We start from the raw sequence: 25,229 nt of genomic DNA, 5'->3' as shown, positions 1-25,229 counted from the left end.
TAGGATGTAAGCCATCAGGTCCAGGGGATTTATCCGCCTTGAGTCCCATTAATTTACTGAGTACCAATTCCTTAGTGATTTTAATCGTATTTAGCTCCTCCCCCCCTAGCGCCCCCTGTTTGTCCAGTGTTGGGATATTCTTAGTGTCCTCTACCGTAAAGACTGAAACAAAATATTTGTTCAGCGTTTTTGCCATCTCCATGTTTCCCACCATTAATTTCCCGGTCGCATCCTCTAAGGGACCTACGTTTGCCTTAGCCACCCTTTTTCTTTTTATATAACTGTAGAAAATCTTGCTATCTGTTTTTATATTTTTTGCTAATTTATTTTCATAATCTATCTTCTCTTTCTTAATCAATCCTTTCGTTACTTTTTGCTGTCTTTTGAAGACTTACCAATCTTCTATCCTACCACTAAGTTTGGCTACCTTATATGTCCTTGTTTTTAGTCGGATACTATCCTTAATTTCTTTACTTAGCCACGGATGGCTGTCATTTCTTTTACACCCTTTTTTCCTCAGTGGAATATATATTTTTTGAAAGTTGTAAAATAACTCCTTAAATGAACACCACTGTACCGTCTTACCCTTTAATCTATTTTCCCAGTCCACTTTTATCAATTCCGCTCTCATACCATTATAGTCTCCTTTATTCAAGCTCAGTACGCTTGATTGAGAACCAACCTTCTCACCCTCTAATTGGATATGGAATATAGAAGCCAACTAGGATATTTGTTTTTCTTTCTCACCTTCTCTACTTCCTGCTTTTTAGCATCGTGGACATCTCAGGATCTTCCAGAACTGGCACAATCCTGCCAAACAGTTTGACATGTCACAACTTCATTAATCAGAAGCATGACACATACACAAGCAAAAATTAGGATTCAGCAGGTAGCAAGTGAAACTTTGGAATTTTAATAGAGTTGTATATTTGCCTTCAATAAGTGTTTCAACACTTCACAAGAACAATTGATAGTTTAAGTTTTCCGACTTTGAGGCATTTGGGCTCAACTTCCTAAAACAATTTTTTTCTAAAATAAATATTGCTACTTTTAAGCTACAGCAGTTGCATTGGAGGAGGGGAAGGAAAAAAAAAGGAAAGAGCAGGCAATGCAGGGTGTGCTATGCAGCATATAGCTCATATCTTGTGTTCCATATGTGTGAAGCAGATTGAAATTGATGGGCCGGGCGGGGGGGGGGGGGGGGGGGGGGGGGGAAGAGAAAAGAGAATGAAGGAAGAGGAGAGAGTACATTTTTAAAATGAAGGTAGATAAAAATTTAGTCCAACTTGGATAAGCTGTTTTCCAATTGAATTCAGTTACTAATTCAAGCAGCTAAAAACCCAACCAGCTTGTATGCCACCTACAAAATTGACTGATAAAATAATACAGGGGAACCTGCAGCACTTCATTAAGTTGCAACGAGAATTCCAGTGTACATTTTAGTTTGATATTCATGGAATGTTGCAGCCTAGAAACTGGACAATTAAATCTGCATTGGTTTATTTCCTCCACGTGAACCACCCAACTCTAAGCCCACTCTCCAGCTCTTTAAAACAATTGTTTCAATGGTATTCCATGGCACAGAATTCCACGTTCTAACCACCCTCTGAGTAAAGAATTTTTTCCTCAAGTCCCCTTAAATTCTTAGAGTTATGCCCTCGTCACTGTCTTGCTGACCATTGAAAGAATCTAATGCTACTTATCTCATCATAATCTTCAAGACCTTACACAGATCACCATTTAATTTCTCTGCTCTACTGAAAGTTTCAGCTTCTCAAGTCTCCCTTTATAAGTATCCTCACACCCAGCTCTAGCCTCATGGATCTACACTGTACCTTTTTCATTATTTTTATATCTTGAGGTAACCCAGAGCTGCACACAATAATCCAACTGCGACCTAAAGGTCTTGCACAAGTTCAACCATTGCCTCCTTGCTTTTGTATTCTATGCCTCCAAAACCAAGGATTACAATTGCCTTTTTAAAAAAAAATCTGGGCAAGAAATGTTCGATTTATAAACTATAGCCTTTTTATTAAAAAAAATTAATTCTTATGAATTTGGGTGTTGCTGGCAAGGCTGCTCTAATACCCATCCCAAGCTTCCCTCAGAAGGTGGTGGTGGGCCTGCTCCAAAGACATGCATTGTGTTTATTTTTCAAGGTCAATTTAAAAAAAAGTCATGGTCGTGGCAGCACTTTTGCTTCGGAGTAAGAAGGTTGTGTGTTCAAGTCCCACTCCAAAGACTTGAGCACAAAATCTAAGGTGACATTCCAGTGCAAAAATAAAAGCAAAAGCACTGGAATCGCTGCAAATTCTATTTTGCAGGCTTTAAAAATGTACTTTATACCACGATTTTTGTTGTAAATCTGCAGAATTTATACTGGATTCTCAGTAGAATAAAGGCTCCAAAATATATTAAAGATTCAAATATCAAAACAGACACAATTTAGCACTTTCTCTCATCACAGATTTGCATGCATGTCTAAGTCAATGCACATGTTGAACACAGTAGAAAATGCCTTGCTTTATGCTGACTGGCGATTAGTTTCAAAAGTAGCACTGTGTGCAACTCATACTCGAGTCAAGTTACCTACAAAGTAACAGATGTAAACTAATCCTGGAAGCAGTAGTGACCCGATTCTGGCGAAGGAGAACACTTACTTTAAGGATACAATAGCGCCTTGCTACAGTACACAATGAGGATCAACCACAATGCACAAGAGCAAGGAATTACTGTACACTGCGTTTTATAGGCAAATGTTATTGCAGGTCAGGATTGATAGATATCACAAATCAGTTTGTTAAACAAAAATATGGGTGGTTAATAGTTGCACAAGCATTTCTTCAGGATTTTCTTTTAAAAACGATATTAACCCCAGGCTTTCGTGCAGCTTTTTTTTTGGCAGATTGGTGATTGAATATAAATATTAGCAATTCTCACCAATGTTGCCAACTAAGATACACATTAAAACATGCCCAAAGGGAATAATAGACTAGAATGGGCCAGTTCCTATGGGATATAAAACTTGCATGAAATCCAGCATGTCAGAACATAAGTCCTTCATCACTGCAGGTTCAAGTCTTGAGGCTGCAAACATTCTCTCAACATTACTGGTGCCAGTAGTTGAACAGTAATTTAGCTTAGATTTGCTTCATGCACTCATAGAAAAATGAACCAGAACAAAGTGCAAATTCTTAACAAGGTCAACAGGTTAAATACTGAATTCCTAGGCAGTCATATTCACTTTAGACTCATCTAGCATGTCCATTCAATGGTTGTTCAGTACTGATATAGAGTACTAAATATAAAATCAGATACTTTTACCAATTAGGTACTTCACAAGTCTTGATTGGCATCAGCCTTGGCTCAGTGGGTTCAAACCACTCTCCAGAGACCAGAGCACATATTCTTGGGTGACACTGCGGTGCAGTACTGAAGAATTGCTGCCCCGCTGGAGGTTAAACGGTCTGCTCTCGGGTGAGCGTAAAAGATCCTATGGCACTATTTCAAGAGGAGGAACAGGGGAGTTCTCTCCGGTGTCCTGGCCCACATTTATTCCTCAACCAATACCACTAAAAAAAATTACCTGGGGTTATTTCTCATTGCTGTTTGAGACCTTGCTGTGCTTTTCTACATTACAAGAGTGACTGACTGCACTTCAAAAGAACCACATTGGGTGTGAAGGTCTCTTTGAGGTTGTGAAAGGCACCATATAAATGCAAACATTCTTCCTTGCTTTTGGTATAAATCACTCGACAATTTGACGTATGCGTACTGGAAATTTTGGGAATGACAAGATGTTTACTGTAGAGATCATGTTATGCGAATATTAAAAGCTTTGACAGGATAGGAAGAGCTGAAAGTGTGACGAGATTATTTTTCTTTAATTTTGCACCAATAGAAAGCTAAACTTTCCAATCTGATTTCCAGATTACACTTGTAATATGTACATTAAACTGCATCTGATCAGTATAAGAGGACATTTAAATCTCTCGCGCGCACAGTCATATCTAGCACGTGTCTGTCACACATCACAAGTTGGGATTTGTTTGATGCAAAACAAAAACAAATCAGTGAGCTGCAGCCCAAACTTTGCAGGCAGTTACAAGTTTCCTGTGAACACCCTCAGCATTTACAACCAATCATTAGGATTTTCCCCTTTTGGAGCACTTCAGCAGTGCCCTTAAAAGGGACAGGCCCGATTAGTATCTAATCATATTCAGTGCTTTCGATCCCAGGCTTTAGATTCCCATGAATGACATCCCCAAACATCCACTAGTACATACAAATAACCAGGATCTTAGTGGCTTTCTGGATGTTTAAAATGAGTGATCAGAGTTTCCACTGCTTAAACTTCAGGATCTGTGGCACTAAGACAAACAGGACACAGAAAAAGGGATGCAGCGATCCAGGGAAAGAAAGCTCTGAATAGGACAAACCAAAAAGATTAGATCCAGTTTGGGAAAGCCAGTGGTATTCTGGAAAGAACTTGTGATTGGAGATCATTGGGTTGGAGTGCCAAACTGCAACCAAACAACATGCAGCCTACGAACCCTGGTTATGCAGCCTTGCTCTAAGATTTTCTATGCTGCTGGCTTCTGTTTGAATTTCAGAAGGCTGGCCATTTGGAAGGGTCTGTTCTCAGCGCTAATTCCTCATTAGTGGATTTAGGAATTCTCCACCAATGAAAAAGCAGCACCAAGAACAAACGTTCTCAAAACATGATGTGGAGATGCCGGTGATGGACTCGGGTGGACAAATGTAAGGAATTTTACAACACCAGGTTATAGTCCAACAGTTTTATTTGAAAATCACAAGCTTTTGGAGCTTACCTCCTTCGTCGGAGCTTACCTCCTTACCTGACGAAGGAGGTAAGCTCCGAAAGCTTGTGATTTTCAAATAAAACTGTTGGACTATAACCTGGTGTTGTAAGATTCCTTACAGTTCTCAAAACAGACAAGCGTTGAAATTCAAACAGGCAAATCCAGAAGCAGTAGTAGGCAAAACACAGAGCAAGTAGGGACAGAACACCAGTTTTGGGTATGAAAAGCTTAGGAGAATATTGATAATAGTGTATAGAATCATTATATTTAGATGGTTTACATTTCTATCTGCATAGTGCTTGAAGGAACACTGGGAGTACCAATTTGGAACATTTACAGTCTTAGTCAAAAGGACATACTATCTGAAGTTTGAGATGATTCTTAATATTCACATAAGCCATATCCTGAACAAAAAGTTTTCAAAAAAAGGGATACGATACTTAAACCCTTTTGCAGTGCATTTTTTTTTAAAGCTTTAGTGTAAAATACCCAGATTCTTCAAGTGTCTATGATTAAGGCAATACACAATCTAAGTACCGTACTGATATCCATTGATTGGGTTTTCATCAATCTACCCTTCTTAGCCAACCTTTGACTTAGGAAACAGTTGGCAACTCAAGTCCTGCTTACAAATACTAGCGTTTATACTGCATTCATTTTTTTTAAAACTCAGCAGCACACACCAAGTGCCAATCACATGGCAGGTTTGGGGGTGAGAGAGGGAGAAAGAGTGGATCTGCTCACCAGATACAGTAACGGGAATACCAAGGACAGGATCCAAATATGATGTGGAGATGCCGGTGATGGACTGGGGTTGACAAATGTAAAGAATCTTACAACACCAGGTTATAGTCCAACAATTTTATTTGAAAATCACAAGCTTTCGGAGATTATCTCCTTCTTCAGGTGAGCGTGGGACTCCTTGAACGTTTCGCCTTTATAGTCAGAGAACTATAAATTGTTCTCTGACTATAAATGCGAAACGTTCAAGGAGTCCCACGCTCACCTGACGAAGGAGATAATCTCCGAAAGCTTGTGATTTTCAAATAAAATTGTTGGACTATAACCTGGTGTTGTAAGATTCTTTACACAGGATCCAAATAGACAGCTAGCTTTTTATAGTGACTGATCCAGAGGCTATTTTCAGAATGACTGTTTTAGTTCAAAGCTATATTAAATAAACAATATTTTGCCTTGTTCTATGACCCAAACTGCAGTTTATCAGCAGGAAAAAATTACCAAACATTCCAACCAGAGCAGTCCACTCAGCACAGCAGGCACCACAAGTCATGACACCGGTTACACAGACACAAATATTTCCCCATGACATACAGCGTGTGCGTTTTATAGCCAGTGTCTCAGTTATATACACAACGCTGCCCTGTATGGATCAACCTTCGACCCATATGAACTATAAAGGCAGTACTTTTACAGAATTACCATAGTCCATTAAAACCAAACCCAAAATAGAAACAGATAACTGGGAGTGATTTACAAGTCCACTACCTAGTCAAGTCTTCAGAATGTTGGAAAAATGCCATCCATGAATGTTACCTAAACTTGTTCCTAGGTACACATTTTATGTAGCTTTTGTTTTAAAACTTTGGTTGTGCTGACAACATTCAAAAGCTCCTTCTACAAAATCCATTCCTCATGGTAGCCAGTAATCACCACTGAATGTATGCCTGAGGGAATATTAAAACTAACATTTCTAGGCATATTCTGTTCATGCAGTTTCTGTTAATGCTGAATAGGGTCAAAAATGTTTATTGGAATATTAGTGAATATTATATTCCAGAAGTGGTGTCTAAAATGTTTATAATTTCAAATTAGACATTTGAAGAACTTGAATTACTGGTACAAGCAACAAAAAGCATTGCTCCCAGTCACTGACACAATACACGACTGGGTGTGCAATTCAACTAATGAGAGGAAAATTAGATTTAGATCACTAAAAGTCTGCGATATTCTTATGACAATGAATTGTCAACCAGTGTCTGTTATTAATGCAGGAAGCAAGAAACAGCCTCTTCCCCGTAGCCTGAGTAAAGACATCAACAATAGCACCAAGCAATACAGATCACAAAATGCCTGGTTTGATTTCTATTCTGTTGAATCACCCAATTTCAGCCAGGGTACTACAATAGCTAGGGAATGGACGGCAGTCAGGATTCCCACTCATCACTATGCAGCGCACACGACTGGAAAATGCCTGGATAGGGATATTCAACAAACACAGGATATGGCTTCGATGTGATACCCAGCAATATCATAATCTGCCAAAACCTACGATCTAGGGTCAGACATGAATGGCTACGTGAGATATCAGAGGGCAAACAGCATCTTTTGAATCGTACCTCTGCTCTCTTCACCCTAAAATGAGGATGTCTGTAAAGTAAACTGAAGATTATGATTTCTGACCCATTTCCCATAATATGTTTTTCAAGCACCCCATTAACTTACATGATTTCTTTTTAAATTGAAGTCATAATGGTTCAACACTAATACAATATAGTTCAATTAAAATCAGCACTGTTTAGGAGGCAATTTAAATTTTTGGGGGTTTTTAAAAAAATGTTAATTTAAATCACATTTGTATACTCATACGAGGATCATCCCTACCTCACCACAATTGTGTACACAATTATGGCTTTAAACCCTCCATAGTCATTAGCTGTGCTTGAAATTATCTTCTCCATGCAGTGAATGCTCTCACCACACCCTGCTCTAATGGAACCAGAAACTGCCCCTTCAGATACACTAGAGCTTTCCCTAGTCAAGAGTCAGCACCATCTTTGCAACAGCCAAACAATTGTTTGGTACGATTGAAAGATAATGTTTGCATCCTCGGCAAAACTCCCTCCATTCTCCCTCCTCCCCCCAACCTTACTAGCAGACTAGCTCAAACTGGTTTGGGCCAGCCATAGTTTATATTGTAATGTGTGAATTTACATTGATTTAGCTACTTAGAAATTCATGCCTTGTGGTGTTGTCAATAGTCACTCTACTTTTATTAATGACTGCCTTTGGCATGCAATCTCATGGCTATTAAGTGAGTGACCAGACTTATGATATGTTTGCAGGGCAATACAAATTCTACATTCCAGTTAGGTTAAACTGTAATGAACAAATTCTAGGCAATAAAATAAGCTCCATGTGTTCTGCATTAGCTTTGAATTGTTGCATAACCTAGTTTCCAATGTTGCATTTTACAGTAGAACATAATATTCTCAGCAGTATTCCTCCTCCAGCGAGCAGGGGATGATGATCTTGGCCACAGACTTCTACACATAATTGCTTTAGGGAGCACAATTCTTCTTTGACTCCCTCCCAGATATAATTGGGGGAAACAAAAAAGGAACGTTTACAATTCCTAATGGGCTGTTCGTCTTTTGTGTGACCATGGGTCATTCTACATATGCTGTGCTGAAATTGAAAGTTTAAATGCAGACAACCTGGCGGTACAGGGCATTTGTAGGTGAAGAAAGAAACAGCTTGCATTTATATAGCGCCTTTCGCAACCTCAGGATGTTGCAAAGCTCTTTACAGCCAATGAAGTACTTTCGAAGTGCAGTCATTGTTGTAATGTAGGATTTTCTTTTCTTTGTACACTTGGTCGGTGTAGCGTGCAAGGAAATCAGTTCACCTCAATCCCTCACTTGTCGATCAAACATGAGCTACAGTGTCTTTACATCTTTTGTTGGGGGGTGGGCGGAAGAGCAACCACCATGTGCCACTCACTCTCGTAACTTGTAGCACTTGAGCAGATTTGCAACGTAGCTGAGGCCTCTGATGGTAAATTTACTTTTTATACATTTCAGAGTGAATTCTAGATCATCAGAGCATAGATAATAAATGTACACTGATCTTTTCTGGCTGAGGTTGGTACAAATAGGCCAAGCAAAAAAAAAGTATAGGCAGGCTCAGCTTACCCACTGTTATTTTAAAAATGATGAACTATTTGTCTTCACTTCCTGAAAAGGGAGAGACCCTCGCTTCAGAGGGTCAATCAATGTAATTTATTAGGAACGTGGCCTAGAATTTAAAGGATGGGGAAAAGGTAGGGAGAGGCAAGTCCAAGACATGTTCCACCGAGATGCGGTTTCAAAAGAAATTCTACAAACAAACCACATACCGCAATCTCAATTTTGTCCTAATAGTCCCAATTGATGGATTAAAATAAAGCCCGAGGAAAACAAATGGCTAAAAAGGTCCACAGCTCTTCGAATGGTCAAGTGAATAATTGCACTATTCAGTATAACATTAAGCCATACAATCAGAAGATCCCAATTGCATTCCTACTCTGTGCTATTTGCTGTTCTTAGCCAGGGCAGCAGTTTAAGTGGCACAATTAGTCTTGGTGCATAATGCAGAATGGACTGAAAAGAAAAGGGTAGGGTTTCTCCATCTGGATCCCTATCCAGTAACACTACTGGAAAGTGTGCCTGTGGGGATGTCGTGTGAAGACAGGAGTGGGCTGGACGTTAAATGTGCAAGTCTGCAGTTCAAGAGACTGCAGACTTGCACATTTGGAACAGCCACTTGGGCGAGCTACTAAAGCATCAACATTTTTTTTTTGGGGGGGGGGGGGGGGGATGGGAGGAAGGAAGGAAGGAAGGAAGGAGAGAAAGGCCGAGTGTTACATCCTTGGACCCCCTGAAAATAGTAAAATTCTGTAGAGAATCCTGCCACTATCCATGTTTTTAGAATTCTAACTTTAACAGCACACATTAAAGGTTAACCAAAACATAATTTAGACATTTATTATAAGATTGTATAAAACAGTTTCAAAGGCTTACCAAAAAGATTAGGTGGCTATTAACAATCTACTCCTGATAATGCAAAGAAAATGCCATTGAATTAAAAATGTGAATAATCCAATTATTTGAATTAAGCAACCTTGAATGAAGAGTAGACCATCTGAATCTTCTGTAACTGGAACATACATTCCAAAACCAGGAAGTTACAGTACAGGTTTTTGAATCTTGTACATTTGTAAGCTTTTCTCTGGTCTGCAGAATGTGCTAAGCCAACCCAGACTGATCAATTTCCAGGTTAATGAATCTATTCGTTATACACATGATTGATCTTTAATTGTGAACTGAATTTTGAATAAGCATCAAATTAAAATGCACCAGGTTCAATTTTCAAATGCAACTAGGACTTCTCATTAATTCAAATAATAAGTGCCCTTCTGATTCCCTCTTCTACTACAAGACAAACAAAGTACACATCAATCCAGTTTGACCACCATTACAAGGAAAAATGTGGGCGAGAATTGCCTAACTACAGGAGAAAGCACATGTAGGCAAGCTGAAGTTTTAAAAAGACTAACCTCAAATGCTTAGTTTCCTTGTTTTTCCACTCTAAGGAAAGCCCCATCTTTTCACAAGGCAGTCTGCTGATATCAGCATTCTATACAGGTGCCCAGCCTTTAGATTTTTTCCCCCAGGCTGAAGACAGATCGATGGAGCCACTTGTTGACTCCCTCTAAAGGGAGATGCAAAGTGACAGGTCTCCACGGGGTTCAAAAACTACAAAGTAGGAGATTTCTATATTAGTCTACTACCGAAAACTCAAATGTGCTGTTTTGTTGAAAAAACATATTTAAATCATACAGTATATTTAGTGTATGATTTTCTTACACTATCTAGTTCTCTTTTGGCAGAAGATGATGAGGGGGAAAGTAATATTTTATACAGCTTTGTCAGCTTGACTTCCTTTGCACCCGAGTCAGAAGGCTCTGAAGTTCCAGTACCATTACTGACAGCATGTAATTTCAGCTGACACTTCTGTGCAATGTTGAGCCATAGCTGCATTGTTGGAGCTATCTAAACAGACGCTCCATCTGCCTACTTAGGTGGACATAAGAGATGCTGTGGCACTATTCAAAGAGCAGGAAATTGTGCACACTCTCTCAACCACCACCAAAACCAATTATCTGCCCATTCTTTCATTTGCTGTGTGAAAATTCATTGCCAACATAGCAACAGTGACTGCTCCTTAAAAGTAACGATTGGCTGTAAAACATATTGGGACATCCTGAGAACATGGGCCCGATGTTAGCAGGGCTGCGGGTTCTCAGCAGGGGGGCTATAGGGCACGTGGGTAACGCGCCCGGTGAAATTAGTCAGTTTCCTGCGCGATTGTAGGATCCAATCCACTAATTGGATCCACTTACCTGCTCCTCCGGGTTCCCCACTGCTGATCTGCGCGTCGGGCGGGCTGCGCATGCGCAGTAAGATCTGTCAGCTGGAGGCGCTCTATTTAAAGGGGCAGTCCTCCACTGACAGATGCTGCAACAAATAGCAAAAATTACAGCATGGAGCAGCCCAGGGGGAAGGCTGCTCCCAGTTTAATGATGCCTCACTCCAGGAATCAATACATGGGGTGAGGAGGAGGGGGAGGACAGAGATCTTCCTCCCGGAGTGCGGGAGAAAGCAGCCTGCTTCTGCCACCAGGAAGGCCTGGCTCGAGGTGGCAGAGGAGGTGACCAGCGCAACCAACATATCGCTCACCTGCATACAGTGCAGGAGGCGCTCCAACGACCTCAGGTGGTCAGCCAAAGTGAGTACACGTAGTCTTTCCCCTACACTCCGTCTGCCACATCACTGCCCCCACCCCACATCTCCTTCAGAACTGCCAACACAACTCTGTCACATCACCCCTCATACCCACTCAAACCTCATCCTCACCTTGCCAGTACTCATCCCGCCACTACCACTCAACCCAATCCTCATACAATCTCATGGCTCTCTCTCATACTCACCCTCTCGTGCATCTCTCTCACGGCCAGCCTCACTCAACCTGCCACTACCTGTGCTGCAGCCACGGGGCATGCATCACATATGTGCAGTAGACAGCGTAAGGCAAACGTGTCGTGAGCATGAAGGGGATGCACAAGGGTGTCTGAGGGTTTGTCATGGGTGTTACTTATATTGAATTTCTGACCAACTCACATTACATATTATATTGGCACCACTACTGCCATGTCTTCGCGAATTCTGTTTGGTTTGTGCAATAATGCCCTCTCCTGAGGATCACTATGAGGACCCACAACTGATGCCACCCATTGTGTCACTGCAGAGTGGGTGTAGGTGTATTTGCAGGGCTCTTTTGTGCAGACGACTGAGAGACATTGGCGATGTCCCCGGTTGCACCCTGGAAGGATGCGGAGGAGAAGTTGTTGAGGGCAGTGGTGACTTTGACAGCGACAGGCAAGAAGATGGTGCTCGGGCCAACCGGGAGCAGCTCGGCATGAAAGAGGCTGCAGATGTCCACGACTACATGTCGAGTGACTCTGAGCCTCCGTGTGCACTGCTGCTCAGAGAGGTCCAGGAAGCTGAGCCTCGGTCTGTGGACCCTGTGGCGAGGGTGGTGCCCTCTGCGACGCATCTCTCTCTGCGGTAGCCCTCCCTCCTGCTGTACAGGTGGATGTGTCACAGCACTCTATTGTGGAGCTCCACGTATCAGAGGTGGACGGCGTGGATGGCGAGGCTGGTGAGGCTGTTCGCCCTCCGAGGAGGTCATGACTGCAGCTACGGCGGCCCCCATCCGCAAGATGTACATCTGAGGGGGTCCGCAAGGTTGGTACATGTCTCCGGACCCCGGGGTAAGTGTGCAGGTTGGTGACTTTGACTGTCAGGAGGAGGGTGGTGGAGGCCAAACTTTGTCCCAAGTGAGGGTCTCCCCCCACCCCCAACCTGTCAACTGGACCTTTGCAGCTGCCACAGGCTGACAGCTGCAACACGTCCATTTGACCTGGGAGTGTTTCCCCCAGTGTGGGAAACAGTCCCAGTTTGCTCTAAAATCCCACATAATCCTTTAATCAAGTCAGTTAATGACCTGAAATACCTAAATAAATACCTTCAAGTGGAACCCCGCTGGCTTTAATTGCCTGCGGGATTCCCACCAGCGGGGGCTGTGCGCGCACGCCGGCGCGTCAGCGGGGAACCCGGAAGTGCGCGGGTTCGGGACGGGCTCCAGTACCGCGCCGGGATTCTCCGATTTTCGGAGCCCCCCGCCAGGAATGCACCCGATAGCGGGTGCTAAAATAGAGCCCCATATGTCACAACACAAATGCAATTTCTTTCCTGTTAGGTGGTTTCAAGGCAGTAGCTGGCTCCATTAGGATTTCCAAACAGGAGGAAAGAAACAGAAAATGGGTTTAAAAAAACAAACAAGTCCTACTGCAACCTCAATAAGTAGCCAGTGGTACACCTTTAATTAGATACCCATTCCAAATTTAGTGCACCACAAAGTCTCCCTCTGCAATAGTCAAAGGCTAATTAATACTTATCTTGGAATACTTGGAGCTACTCCTAAAAACAAATGATTTGTTTCTACAAGTCAAATGTTGCTGCATATGCTTTTTTTTGACATGCAACTTTAGAGATTGGTTCCTATTTTAAACTATTTACATTACTACAAGATTACATTAAACAGTCTACAAAGTGAAATACATTGCTTTCTTCACTATACCCTAATACCGTTGAAATTCAAGTTAAAAGAACTTACATTTATATAGCGCCTTTCACAATCTCAGGACGTTGCAAAGAGCTTCACACCCAATGCAGTACTTTTGAAGTGCAGTCACTGTTGTAACGCAGGAAAACACTGCAGCCAATTTGCACATATTAAGGTCCCATAAGCAGCAATGAGATAAATAACTAGGTAATCAGAATAATACAGCACAGGAGGCAGCCATTCAGTCCATCGTGCCTCTGCCAGCTCTTTGAAAGAGTTGTCCAATTAATCTTTTTTAGTGGTGTTAGTTGAAGAATAAATGTTGGCCAGGATACCAGAGAGAACTCCCCTGCTCCTCTTTGAATAGTGCTGTGGGATCTTTTACGTCCACCTGAGGGCAGATGGACACTCTGTTTAACATCTTGCCCGAAAGATGGCACCTCCAACATTGCAGCACTCCTCAGTACTGCATTGGAGTGTCAGCCAGGATTATGTGCTGAAGTTTCTGGAGTGGGGCTTGAACCTACGACCCTCTTACTTAAGGTGAGAGTGCTACTAAGGAACAGCTGACACCTAAATTAATCAAATGTAAACATAACACTAGACAAGTTCCTGAGTATGGCCAACATAACTACATATAGAAAGTAGGTAGGTATTAGGGGAAGGGGGTGCCTCCCATTCACTGTGGTTTCCTGGGAGTTGGCAATCACCTTCAGGTGGTCAGAGTATAATTTCAGAGCTTCTTCCTAAATTGACCAGTCATGCAGCAATATTTTTCCAGTGAATTTCTGCACCACAGAGACCATGAAGGTCCCATGTTGGATCCTCAGTTTGTGCCAAATTAGTTGATCTCATCCAGGGCAGCAAAAGATATGGTACAACTGACCTGTCAGGTTAGGGAGGAAAAAGGAACACATCTGAGGTTCCTACAGCAATTGCTCTTTGATAGCTCCTGCCACAAGTGCACAGGAGTCAGTGGAAAGTTATACAACACAATCTGAATTTTCCCCTCAAGCCCAGGGGCACAGAGGCTCATTATTGCACCCTAGATCAGTGATTGAGCCATACAAATCAAGAAGGTTCCAGGCTCATCATCACCACTTGATACATTTATCCCAGAACCAGAGTAGTATCTGTCTTTTATTCACAATGTCCCATGTAATGAGCATGATGCGAGGCACTTCAATGGAAGTTTTGAGACTTGATTGTTCATTGGAGTATTTTTCAATAAAAGTCAATAGAATAAAAAAGAAATTGGGAGTCCGACATGTCTAATGTGGTGAAATTATTTTTTAATACAATTCTACGGCTATTTGTGGAGGATAGCTGTACGATTCCACCATTCGAGATTACTATACATTTGAGAATCTGTTGTGGAGAATGCACGTTGTTCAAAAAAAGCTATTAACACATGACAGAAAAGATGTGCTCAGCCAATTGTGTAGTTGGGCTCTGTGCTCAAATAAATACAACAAGAATAGTAGGTTAAACATTTTTAGACACCAACTTGCATTTATATAGCGCCTTAACATAGTAAAACGTCCAAGGTGTTTCACAGGAGCGTTATCGAACAAAAATTTGACATTGAGCCACAGAGATATTAGGACAGGTGACCAAAAGCTTGGTCAAAAAGGTAGGTTTTAAAAGGAGCATCTTTAAAAGGAGGTAGAGAGGCAGAGGTTTAAGAAGGGAATTCCAGAAATTAGGACCTAGGCAGCTAAAAGCACAGCTGCCAATGGTGAGGCAATGGAAATCATGGATACGCAAGAGGCCAGAATGAGAGGAGCGCAGAGATCTCCGAGGGTTGTAGGGCTGGAGAAGGTTATAGAGTTAGTGAGGGGTGAGGCTATGGAGGGATTTGAAAACAAGGATGAGAATTTTAAAAAAGTGAGGTGTTGCCAGTCTGGGAGCCAATGCAAGTCTGAGTACAGGGGTGATGGATGAACGGGATTTGGTATGAGTTAGGACACAAGCAGAGTTTTCAATGAGTTAAAGTTTATGGAGGGTGGAAGGTCGGCCAAGAGAGCATCGGAATAGTCGAGTCTGGAGGCAACAAATGCATGGATGAAGGTTTCAGTAGTCGGAGCTATATTACAGAGGTGGAAGTAGGTGGTCTTGGTGATGGAGAGGATATGGGGTCAGAAGCTCAGCTCAGGGACCAATCGGATGCTGAGGTTGTGAACAGCTGGGTAGGACTGCCCTCAGACAATGGCCAGGGAGGAGGATGGAGTCGGTGGCTAGGGAATGGAGTTTGTGGCGGGGACCGAAGATAATGGCTGCAGTCTTTCCAATATTTAGTTGGAGGAAATTTATGCTCATCTAATATTGGATTTCGGACCAGCAGCGCGACTAATTGGAGGCGGCGCATGGGTTGAGAGAGGTGGTGATGAGGTAGAGCTGGGTGTCATCAACGTACATGTGGCACCTGATGCGTTTTCAGATGATATCGCCGAGGGGCAGCATGTAGATGAGAAATAGGAGGGGGCCAAGGATAGATCCTTGGGGTACTCCAGAGGTAACTGTGAGGGAGCAGGAAGAGATGACATTGCAGGAGATTCTGTGTCTACAACTGGGCAGATAAGAAATGGAACCAGACGAGGGCAGTCCTACCCAGCTGGACAACAGAGGAGGCCGTTGGAGGAGGATGGTGTGGTTAACCATAGCAAAGGCTGCAGCCAAGTCGAGAAGGATGAGGAGGATTGTGCATCGTGTACACAGTCACAATGGATGTCATTTGTGATTTTGATAAGGACCGTTTCAGTGCTGTGGCAGGGGCGGAAACCTGATTGAAGAGGTTCAAAAATTGAGTTGCGGGAAAAATGGGCATGGGTCTGGGAGGAGAAAACACGCACGGTCTCACAACCCAGAGTCCCAATACGTTAGTCAAGAAGTTTCTTGGAGAACCTCTGTATCACAAGGTTTGGATTTCAAGTTAATTTTACAGAATTCTTAAAATTCAGGTTTGCTTTAAGAAAGCAACATTTATACTTTGACTTTTACTATCCTCAGGATATCCCAAAGCTTGTCATAGCCAATTGAGTACTTTTTTTTTGAAATGTAGTCACTAGGTAACTGCAACAGCCAATTTGTGCTGACATGGCAAATCAGATAAGTGACCAGATAATCTGTTTTGGAAGCAACAGTTCAAGGATGAATGTTGGCTATTGATACTAGAACACTTCAAATAGTGCCATGCAATCTTATGTCCACCTGAACAGGCAGGTGACACCTTGGTGTAATGTCGCATTCAAAAGACAGCAGCTCTGACAGTGCAACACTCCCTCAATAAGGCAATGAAGTTGTAGGAGATTTAGGAGAGATGGTTGCCAATGTCTGAACAGAAGAGCTGAGGTACAATGATTTTACTGTAGACTTGCTAGTCCTGAACTAAATTAGCTGCAGTTTCAAACCTTGAGGCAACTCTATTACTCTTGAAAGGTTAAATACACTGGAGTATACATCCAGTATTTAGTCAGTCAATCATATGGATCTCTCAAACATTATGTTTGCACTTAATCGTGCAGAGGGGACTGCTGCTTGCAATACTTTAAAGTCACTCATTTGACCACTGGAGCTCAGAACTATAATCAACTAGAACATTCTGTAACCAAAATAAATAGTTTACAAGAACAGCTGTTATTTCTTTAAAAATTAAAGTATGCACCATAGCATTACAATTCATTCTTACTCAACTATTTTTCCTTTTGTATGAAATAAATGACAAGTTAATATCTTGAAATGAGAGATGGATAGCATACAAAATAAATATACTCCCACAAAGCAAGAAGGGGCGCATCACTGAATAGATAAATAAGGACATGGAGTACAAGAGCAAAGAAGAAATGATAAATTTATACAAAGTATTGGTTAGGCCATAGTTACAGTACTGTACAGTATAGAAAGAACTTAAAAGCTTAAAAAAAGTGCAGATTCACCAGGATCATGCCAGAGTGAGGAAACTACAGTTTGAGTAAAGATTAGCGATATGTGGACTACTTCCATTGGAGCTAGGAGGAGATTGAAGAGATTTTAAAAAAAAATTTAAATGTTGTGAATGTGTGCAAAGGGAAAGACTATGTCCTCTGAATGGCAATTCAGTGACAAGAGGTTGACAATTTTAAATTTTCATTAAGAGGCAAAATGTTGGGAGAATTTTTTTATGCACAGGGTTGCTGGAGCACTGAATAATTCGCCACTCAATTATTCACGCAGAGACAATTGGATCTTTTAAGGGAAAACTGGATAACTATATGAAGCAGAGGAAGATACAAGTTTATGGGGAACACGCGGAGCAACAGGATACATTTTGGACTACTCTAGCAGTGAGCTGCCACATAATGGGATGAATGACCTCCTTCTATGGTTCCATATATAACTGAAAAAGTGCAGGAAGGGGTGTGAGGGAAAGAGAGTCTGAATCGTACAACTTCCATACACACATTGTTTGCAAGGCCGAAACTTAACTTCTCCACTTAAAATTCTCTTTTTAAATCTGGTTAAGAGATACAATTATAAATAATTCTCCTGGGAAATGAAAAAAATGCACTCTCTGAAGGGCTTCCAGTCACCTGGAAAAATCTAAAAATTAAAAAGAGTTTTTTTTTTGCTAGGGAGGTAGCAAAATCTACATTGCAACTAACAAAAGATGTATTCAACTATCCCCTCTCTGGCCAGTTGCCACTGAGCAGAGTATTGTCTCCCTCCCGCCCCCCAACAAATTCTATCACTAATGCTAGCGTTACAACACAAGTGAAATGTTAAGAACTTTCAAGGGTTCAAGTCCAAGCTTGGTGTCTCAGTAGATTCTCAAGCATAGAATTTTACAGCACAGAAACAGGTCATTCGGCCCAACAGGTCTATGCTGATATTTATGCTCCACACAAGCCTCCCCCCACCAACAGCTCAGAATCCTTTCCTCCTCATATACTTATCTAGCTTCTCCCTAAATGCATCTATGCTATTCGCCTCAACCACTCCATGTAGTAGTAAATTCCACATTCACACCACTCTGAATAAAAGGAGTTTCTCCTGAATTCCTTATTGGATTTATTAGTGACAGTCTTATATTTATGACCCCTAATTTTGGACTCCCCAGTGGAAACCTCTTCTCTACGTCTATCCTATCAAACTCCTTCATAAATTTTAAAGACCTCGATCACGTCACCTCTCAGTCTTCTCTTTTCTAGAGAAAAGAGTCCCATTCCTGTTCAGTTGTACCCGCTCAGTTCTGGTATCCAGCAGTTCCATAGCGTGCCTCTGGGCAAGTCATTCTAGCAAAGCTTTTCCAGTCAGATCATCAAACATGGGTCTCCTCAAGCCAAAGAAATCTTACTTCAGGGAAATCTTATAACTGATTAAAAATCTGACCTGCATCAAAAAACTGAAAACCTATTTAAAACGATGAATCCATGGTTATTCTCATGGGCAAAATAGATTATATTTTTAAACCAAGCAAGTGACTCATTTAATCAGCTACATTTTGATTTACAAAATGAATATTTCCTCAAAACATTTTCCACATTTTTTCTAGTCTTTCTTTGAGAACTGGCAAACAAAGAAGGAATGGGGGCAGGGTGGAGAACAGTGATGGAAGTTTAGATTCAAAACCCTTGCCTTCTCGTTTTCCTTCCGCCACTTTTTTTTAATCTACAAGGGGAGAGTCCAAATTGAGCAGACCTATGGACAGGAGGGGATACATAGGAACAGGAGTAGGCCATTCAGCCCCTCGTGCCTGCTCCGCCATTTGATAAGATCATGGCTGATCTGTGATCTAACTCCATATACCTGCCTTTGGACCATATCCCTGAATACCTTTGGTTGCCAGAAAGCTATCTATCTCGGATTTAAATTTAGCAATTGAGCTAGTATCAATTGCCGTTTGGGGAAGAGTGTTCCAAACTTCTACCACCCTTTGTGCGTAGAAATGTTTTCTAATCTCGCTCCTGAAAGGTCTGGCTCTAATTTTTAGGACTGTGCCCCCTACTCCTAGAATCCTCAACCTCTATCCACCCTATCTGTTCCCCTACTAGAACATTTTTTTAAAGTTGCTGTGCAACATGTTTGATGTGGGAGACAATTTTCCCATTGTTGTGAATTGTAATAATCTTTCCTCTTGCATTTACAAAATTCTTAAGTCTATTAAAAATAACCTCGATTAGGTCATGAATACTTTTATAGTTTTGGGTTTTATTAATGTTTGTTACGGTGATGCTCACACTGGAGTATAGTGCATGGTCATTTGCTTCCTTAAACTCTTTTCTGAAAATAGTAACTTACCAGAGCACAAAGCAGGTCTACAGCCTCCAGGATTAGCTCTTGGTGACCAATGCGAGTTACTCCTAATTCTTCAAGATCCTGATGTGTGATCTGTAGAAGCTGCTCACCGTTTATCTTCTCTCGCTCAAAATTGTGAACATAGCACTGCAAGCAATCGTCTAGCCCTATATAAGAAGAAATACAGTATATGAAATATTTAATTTATAAACTTCATTTGCACCTTATACAGGGTTTAAGTCATTTACCTTCAAAGGAGAACATTAATTATGCTAAGTAGCTAATACAATGGACTGTTTCCAAAGATTAGTTGAAGGATATGAGCATGAACAAGTATTTACTAGGGATGAACAGAGAGATGCAACCAGTATTTTTTATGCATGTCAACCAAATACAAGTAGTTACTTGTTGAGTTTGTTGGATGCCCATCAATTAAGCCTGAACTTGATCATTTTCAACTCAGCCACTAAATGGAATACTTGACCAGGGCAACAAGATGGCTTGGAGGGAGAAGGAATGATGCCAACAGCAGGTAAGAAAAATGCAAGGTTGTCTCTTGGACAGTCAAATGGAACCAGAACTAGCTAGAGCAAAAGCCCATTGGTAAAATAGACTTATTTGAAATTAATAAGCAAAGCACTGAAGAGGGTAGAATTGGATCCTTTGAGCTAGAAAAGGCCAGGAGGCAGGGAGGAAAAACATTTCCAATCTCTATCCTTTGCCAATTAATTGCTAAAAAGTGTGCATGAGAATACGCAGGATCAGGTGAATTGGCCACCTTTACTCAATATTGCAGGCTTATTTTGAAATTAATAAGCAAAGCACTGAAGAGGGTAGAATTGGATCCTTTGAGCTAGAAAAGGCCAGGAGGCAGGGAGGAAAAACATTTCCAATCTCTATCCTTTGCCAATTAATTGCTAAAAAGTGTGCATGAGAATACGCAGGATCAGGTGAATTGGCCACCTTTACTCAATATTGCAGGCTTACGACCCAGAAAGAAAAGCTACCTGAGCAAAGTACTGGAGTGCTGCTGAATGTACCCACTAATATTTAGTACCTTAAAAAGGAGGGATAAAATTGGCAGGAAATTTTTTTAAAGTATATTTAGGTGGTGCACAGCATTTAAAACAAATGACAATTAATCTCAACTGAACTTTGGTAAAAAGAGAGATATAAATGGTCCTGGTTCAGAAGCAAAGGCTCCTGCAACAACTCCTCAGACAATATTTTGAAATTAAAATATTGTGATGCAGATTCATCACTGGGGCCAAGCACAGCTCATATTTAACAAGTTTTTAAATTAAAGGCATGAATAAGGGTGACCAGTTTTAATTTAATGTCAAAATTGGAATCAACGTAGGCTATTACAGAGCACAATTTATAAGGTTCCAGCCAGAATGCCAAAGTCGCAACACAACTCGACACATGCAATTCTTTCAGAGCGGCTGGAAAACAACTTGGAGCAGGAGGGGGAGGATCCAGTTGTCGTGGTTCATGTAGGAACCAATGACAGGTAGAACTAAGAATGAGGTTCTGCTGAGACAGTTTGAAAAGCTAGGGACTAAATTAATAAGCAGAACCCCAAAAGGTAATAATCTCTGGATTACTATCTGAGCCACGTGCAAATTGGCATAGGGACAAACAGATCAGAGAGCTAAATGCATGGCTCAAAGAGTGGTGTGGGGGGGGGGGGGGGGGGGGGGGGGAGGGGTTTCGATTCATGAGGCACTGGCACAGTACTGGGGAAAAAGGGAGCTGTTCCGACAGGACAGGCTCCACTTAAACCGGGCTGAGCCCAGCGTGCTGGCGAATCTAATAACTAGGGCTGTAGATAGGGCTTTAAATTAAATAGCAGGGGTGGGGGGGGGGGGGGGGTCAGGTGAAGAGAAATTTAGAAATCTAATGAGAAAAGTTAAGACAATAGTACAGTGTAGTGGCAGGAAGGGACAGAGAGTTTACCAATAATAGTGCAACAAGTAAGGTCAAAACAAGAAAAAAAATGGTAAAAAGTCAATTAAAGGCTCTTTATCTGAACACATGGAGCACTCTTAACAAGGTGGATGCATTAACTGTGCAAATAGAGATAAATGGGTTTGACCGAATAGCCATTAGAGATGTGGCTGCAAAATGACCAAGGTTGGGAGCTAAATATTCTAAATGTCATGTACCATTACAAAAGACACGCAGAATGGAAAACGAGTGGGGGGTGGGTGGTAGCCCTAATAATAAAGGATGACATAAGGGGAGTGGTGAGAAAGGATCTTGGCTCAGAAGATCAGGAAATAGAATATGGGTGGAAATTAGAAACAACAAAAAGGGCAGAAAACACTGGTGGGAGTAGTTTATAGGCCCCCTAATAGTAGCTATACTGTTGGACTGAGTATTAGTCATGAAATGAGCTTGTAACAAAGGAAATGCAGTCATCATAGGGGACTTCAATCTGTATATAGACTGGGCAAATCAAATTGACAAAGGTAGTTTGGAAGATGAGTTCATGGAAGTTATTCGAGACTGTTTCCTAGAGCAAAATGTCATGGAACCAACCAGGGACCAGGCTATTTTTTTTTTCGTTCATGAGATGCAGGCGTCGCTGGCGAGGCCAGTATTTATTGCCCATCCCCAATTGCCCTCGAGAAGGTGGTGGTGAGCCGCCTTCTTGAACCGCTGCGGTCCGCGTGGTGACGAGTCTCCCACAGTGCTGTTAGGAAGGGAGTTCCAGGAATTTGACCCAGCGACGATGAAGGAACGGCGATATATTTCCAAGTCGGGATGGTGTGTGACTTGGAGGGAAACGTGCAGGTGGTGTTGTTCCCATGTGCCTGCTGCTCGTCCTTCTAGGTGGTAGAGGTCGCCTGTTTGGGAGGTGCTGTCGAAGAAGCCTTGGCGAGTTGCTGCAGTGCATCCTGTGGATGGTACACATGCAGCCACTGTGCGCCGGTGGTGAAGGGAGTGAATGTCTCGGGTGGTGGATGGGGTGCCAATCAAGCGGGCTGCTTTGTCCTGGATGGTGTCAAGCTTCTTGAGTGTTGCTTGGATGAGTGCAGCTCCAACAAGTGGAGAGTATTCCATCACACTCCTGACTTGTGCCTTGTAGATGGTGGAAAGGCTTTGGGGAGTCAGGAGGTGAGTCACTCGCCACAGAATACCCAGCCTCTGATCTGCTCTCATAGCCACAGTATTTATATGGCTGGTCCAGTTAAGTTTCTGATCAATGGTGACCCCCAGGATGTTGATGGTGGGGAATTCGGCGATGGTAATGCCGTTGAATGTCAAGGGGAGGTGGTTAGACTCTCTCTTGTTGGAGATGGTCATTGCCTGGCACTTATCTGGCGCAAATGTTACTTGCCACTTATCAGCCCAAGCCTGGATGTTGTCCAGGTTTTGCTGCATGCAGGCTCAGACTGCTTCATTATTTGTGGGGTTTTGAATGGAACTGAACACTGAACACTTAGATCTTGTATTGTGTAATGAGATAGGTTTAATTAGTAATCTCAATAAAAGTTCCTCTGGGGAAGAGTGATCACAATATGATGAATTTCACATTGAGTTTGAAAGTAACGTACTTAAGTCACAAGCTAGAGTCTTAAACTTAAATAAAGCCAATTACATAGGTATGAGGGGCGAGTTGTCAAAGGTAGACTGGGAAATTAAAAGGTTTGACAGTTGAAAAGCAATGGCAACCATTTGAAGAAATATTTCAATATTCTCCACAAGTATACATTCCATTAAGAAATAAAAGCTCCACGGGAAAAGTGATCCACCTGTGGCTAACTAAACAAGTTAAAGAGAGCATTAGATTGAAAGAAGAAGCCTATAATGTTGCCAAGAGTAATAAGCCTGGGGATTGGGAGAGTTTTCGAAAGAAACAAAGGACAACCAAAAAATTGATAAGGAAGAAAATAGAATATGAAAGTAAACTTGTGCCTTGTAGATGGCACAAGTTTACTTTCATGGATTCTAAGAGCTTCTACATGTAAAAAGGAAGAGTAGCAGCAAAAGTAAATGTTGGTTCCTTAGAAGTTGAGACAGGAGAAATTAAAATGAGGAAATCAGGAAATGGCAGATGCATTAAACAAATATTTTGTATCTATCTTCACAGTAGAAGACACAAAAAGCATACCAAAAATAGTGGGGAACCAAGGGGTAAATGAGAGTGAGGAGCTTAAAACAATTAATATCACAAAGTACTGGACAAACTAATAGGACTAAAAGCTGACCAATCCCCTGGACCTGATGGCCTACACCCTAGGGTTCTAAAAGAGGTGGTTGCAGAGATAGTGGATGCATTGGTTGTGATCTTCCAAAATTCTCTAGATTCTCGAACAGTCACAGTAGACTGGAAGGTAGCAAATGTTACCCTGATATTCAAAAAGGGAGGGAGAGAGAAAACAGGGAACTATAGGCCAGTTAGCCTGACATCAGTCGTCAGGAAAATGCTGGAATGTATTATTAAGGAAGTGGCAACAGGGCACTTGAAAAATTATAATATGATTAGGCAGAGTCAATATGGTTTTATGAAAGGGAAATCATGTTTGACAAATCTATTAGAGTTTTCTGAGGATGTAACTAGCAAGGTAGATAAAAGGGGAACCAGTGGATGTAGTATATATTTGGATTTTCAAAAGGCATTCGATAAGGTGCCACATAAAAGGTTGCTATACAAGGTAAGGGCTCATGGGGTTGGGGGTAATATATTACATGGTATTATGGTATTAATGGATAGAGGATTCGTTAAAGGACAGAAAACAGAGTAAGGATAAATGGGTCACTCAGGTTGGCAGGTTGTAACTGGTGGGGTGCTGCAAGGATTAGTGCTTGGGCCTCAGCTATTTACAATCCAAATTAATGACTTAGATGAAGAGACTGAGTGTAATGTGTGCAAGTTTGCTGATGATACAAAGCTAGGTGTGAAAGCAAGTTGTGAGGAGGACACAAAATTTGCAAAGTGATTTAGACAGGTTAAGCGAGTGGGCAAGAAGGTGGCAGATGGAATATAATGTGGGGAAATGTGAGGTTATTCACTTTGGTAGGAAGAATAGAAAAATAGAATATATTTTAAATGGTGAGAAACTATTAAATGTTGGCGTTCAGAGAGACTTGGGTGTCCTCATACAAGAAACACAAAAAGTTAGCTTGCAGGTACAGCAAGCAAAGGCAGGCAAATGGCATGTTGGTCTTTATTGCAAGGGGGTTGGAATACAAGAGTAAACAAGTCTTACTACAGTTGTACAGGGCTTTAGTGAGACCTCACCTGGAGTACTCAGTACAGTTTTGGTTTCCTTATCTAAGGAAGGATATACTTGCCTTAGAGGTGGTGCAACGAAGATTCACTAGATTGATTCCTGGGATGAGAGGGTTGTCCTATGAGGAGAGATTGAGTGGAATGGGCCTATATTCTCTGGAGTATAGAAGAATGAGAGGTGATCTCATTGAAACATAAAATTATGAGGGGGCTTGACAGGGTAGATACTGAGAGGATGTTTCCCCTGGATAGAGGATAAGAGGTCGGCCATTCAAGACTGAGATGAAGAGGAATTTCTTCACAGAGGGTTGTGAATCTTTGGAATTCTCTACCCCAGAGGGCTGTGGATACTGAGTCATTGAATATATTCAAGGCTGAGACAGATAGATTTTTGGACTCTCGGGGTATCAAGGGACATGGGGGAT

The 25,229-nt window shown here is 41.7% G+C and overlaps 1 protein-coding gene across 1 annotated transcript in view; it reads right to left on the bottom strand.

Moving 5' to 3' along the window:
* The window catches only part of LOC137324827 (connector enhancer of kinase suppressor of ras 3-like), a 319,399-nt gene that overhangs the window by 240,128 nt on the left and 54,042 nt on the right, over positions 1 to 25,229 (bottom strand). The window contains exon 2 of the mRNA XM_067989554.1: positions 19,566 to 19,729. Coding sequence (XP_067845655.1) covers positions 19,566 to 19,729 — 164 coding nt within the window. The remainder of the gene's footprint in view (positions 1 to 19,565; positions 19,730 to 25,229) is intronic.

Source organism: Heptranchias perlo, chromosome 8 (assembly GCF_035084215.1).
Source record: "Heptranchias perlo isolate sHepPer1 chromosome 8, sHepPer1.hap1, whole genome shotgun sequence".
Classification (NCBI taxonomy): domain Eukaryota; kingdom Metazoa; phylum Chordata; class Chondrichthyes; order Hexanchiformes; family Hexanchidae; genus Heptranchias; species Heptranchias perlo.
This window is presented reverse-complemented; position numbering and strand designations above follow the sequence as displayed.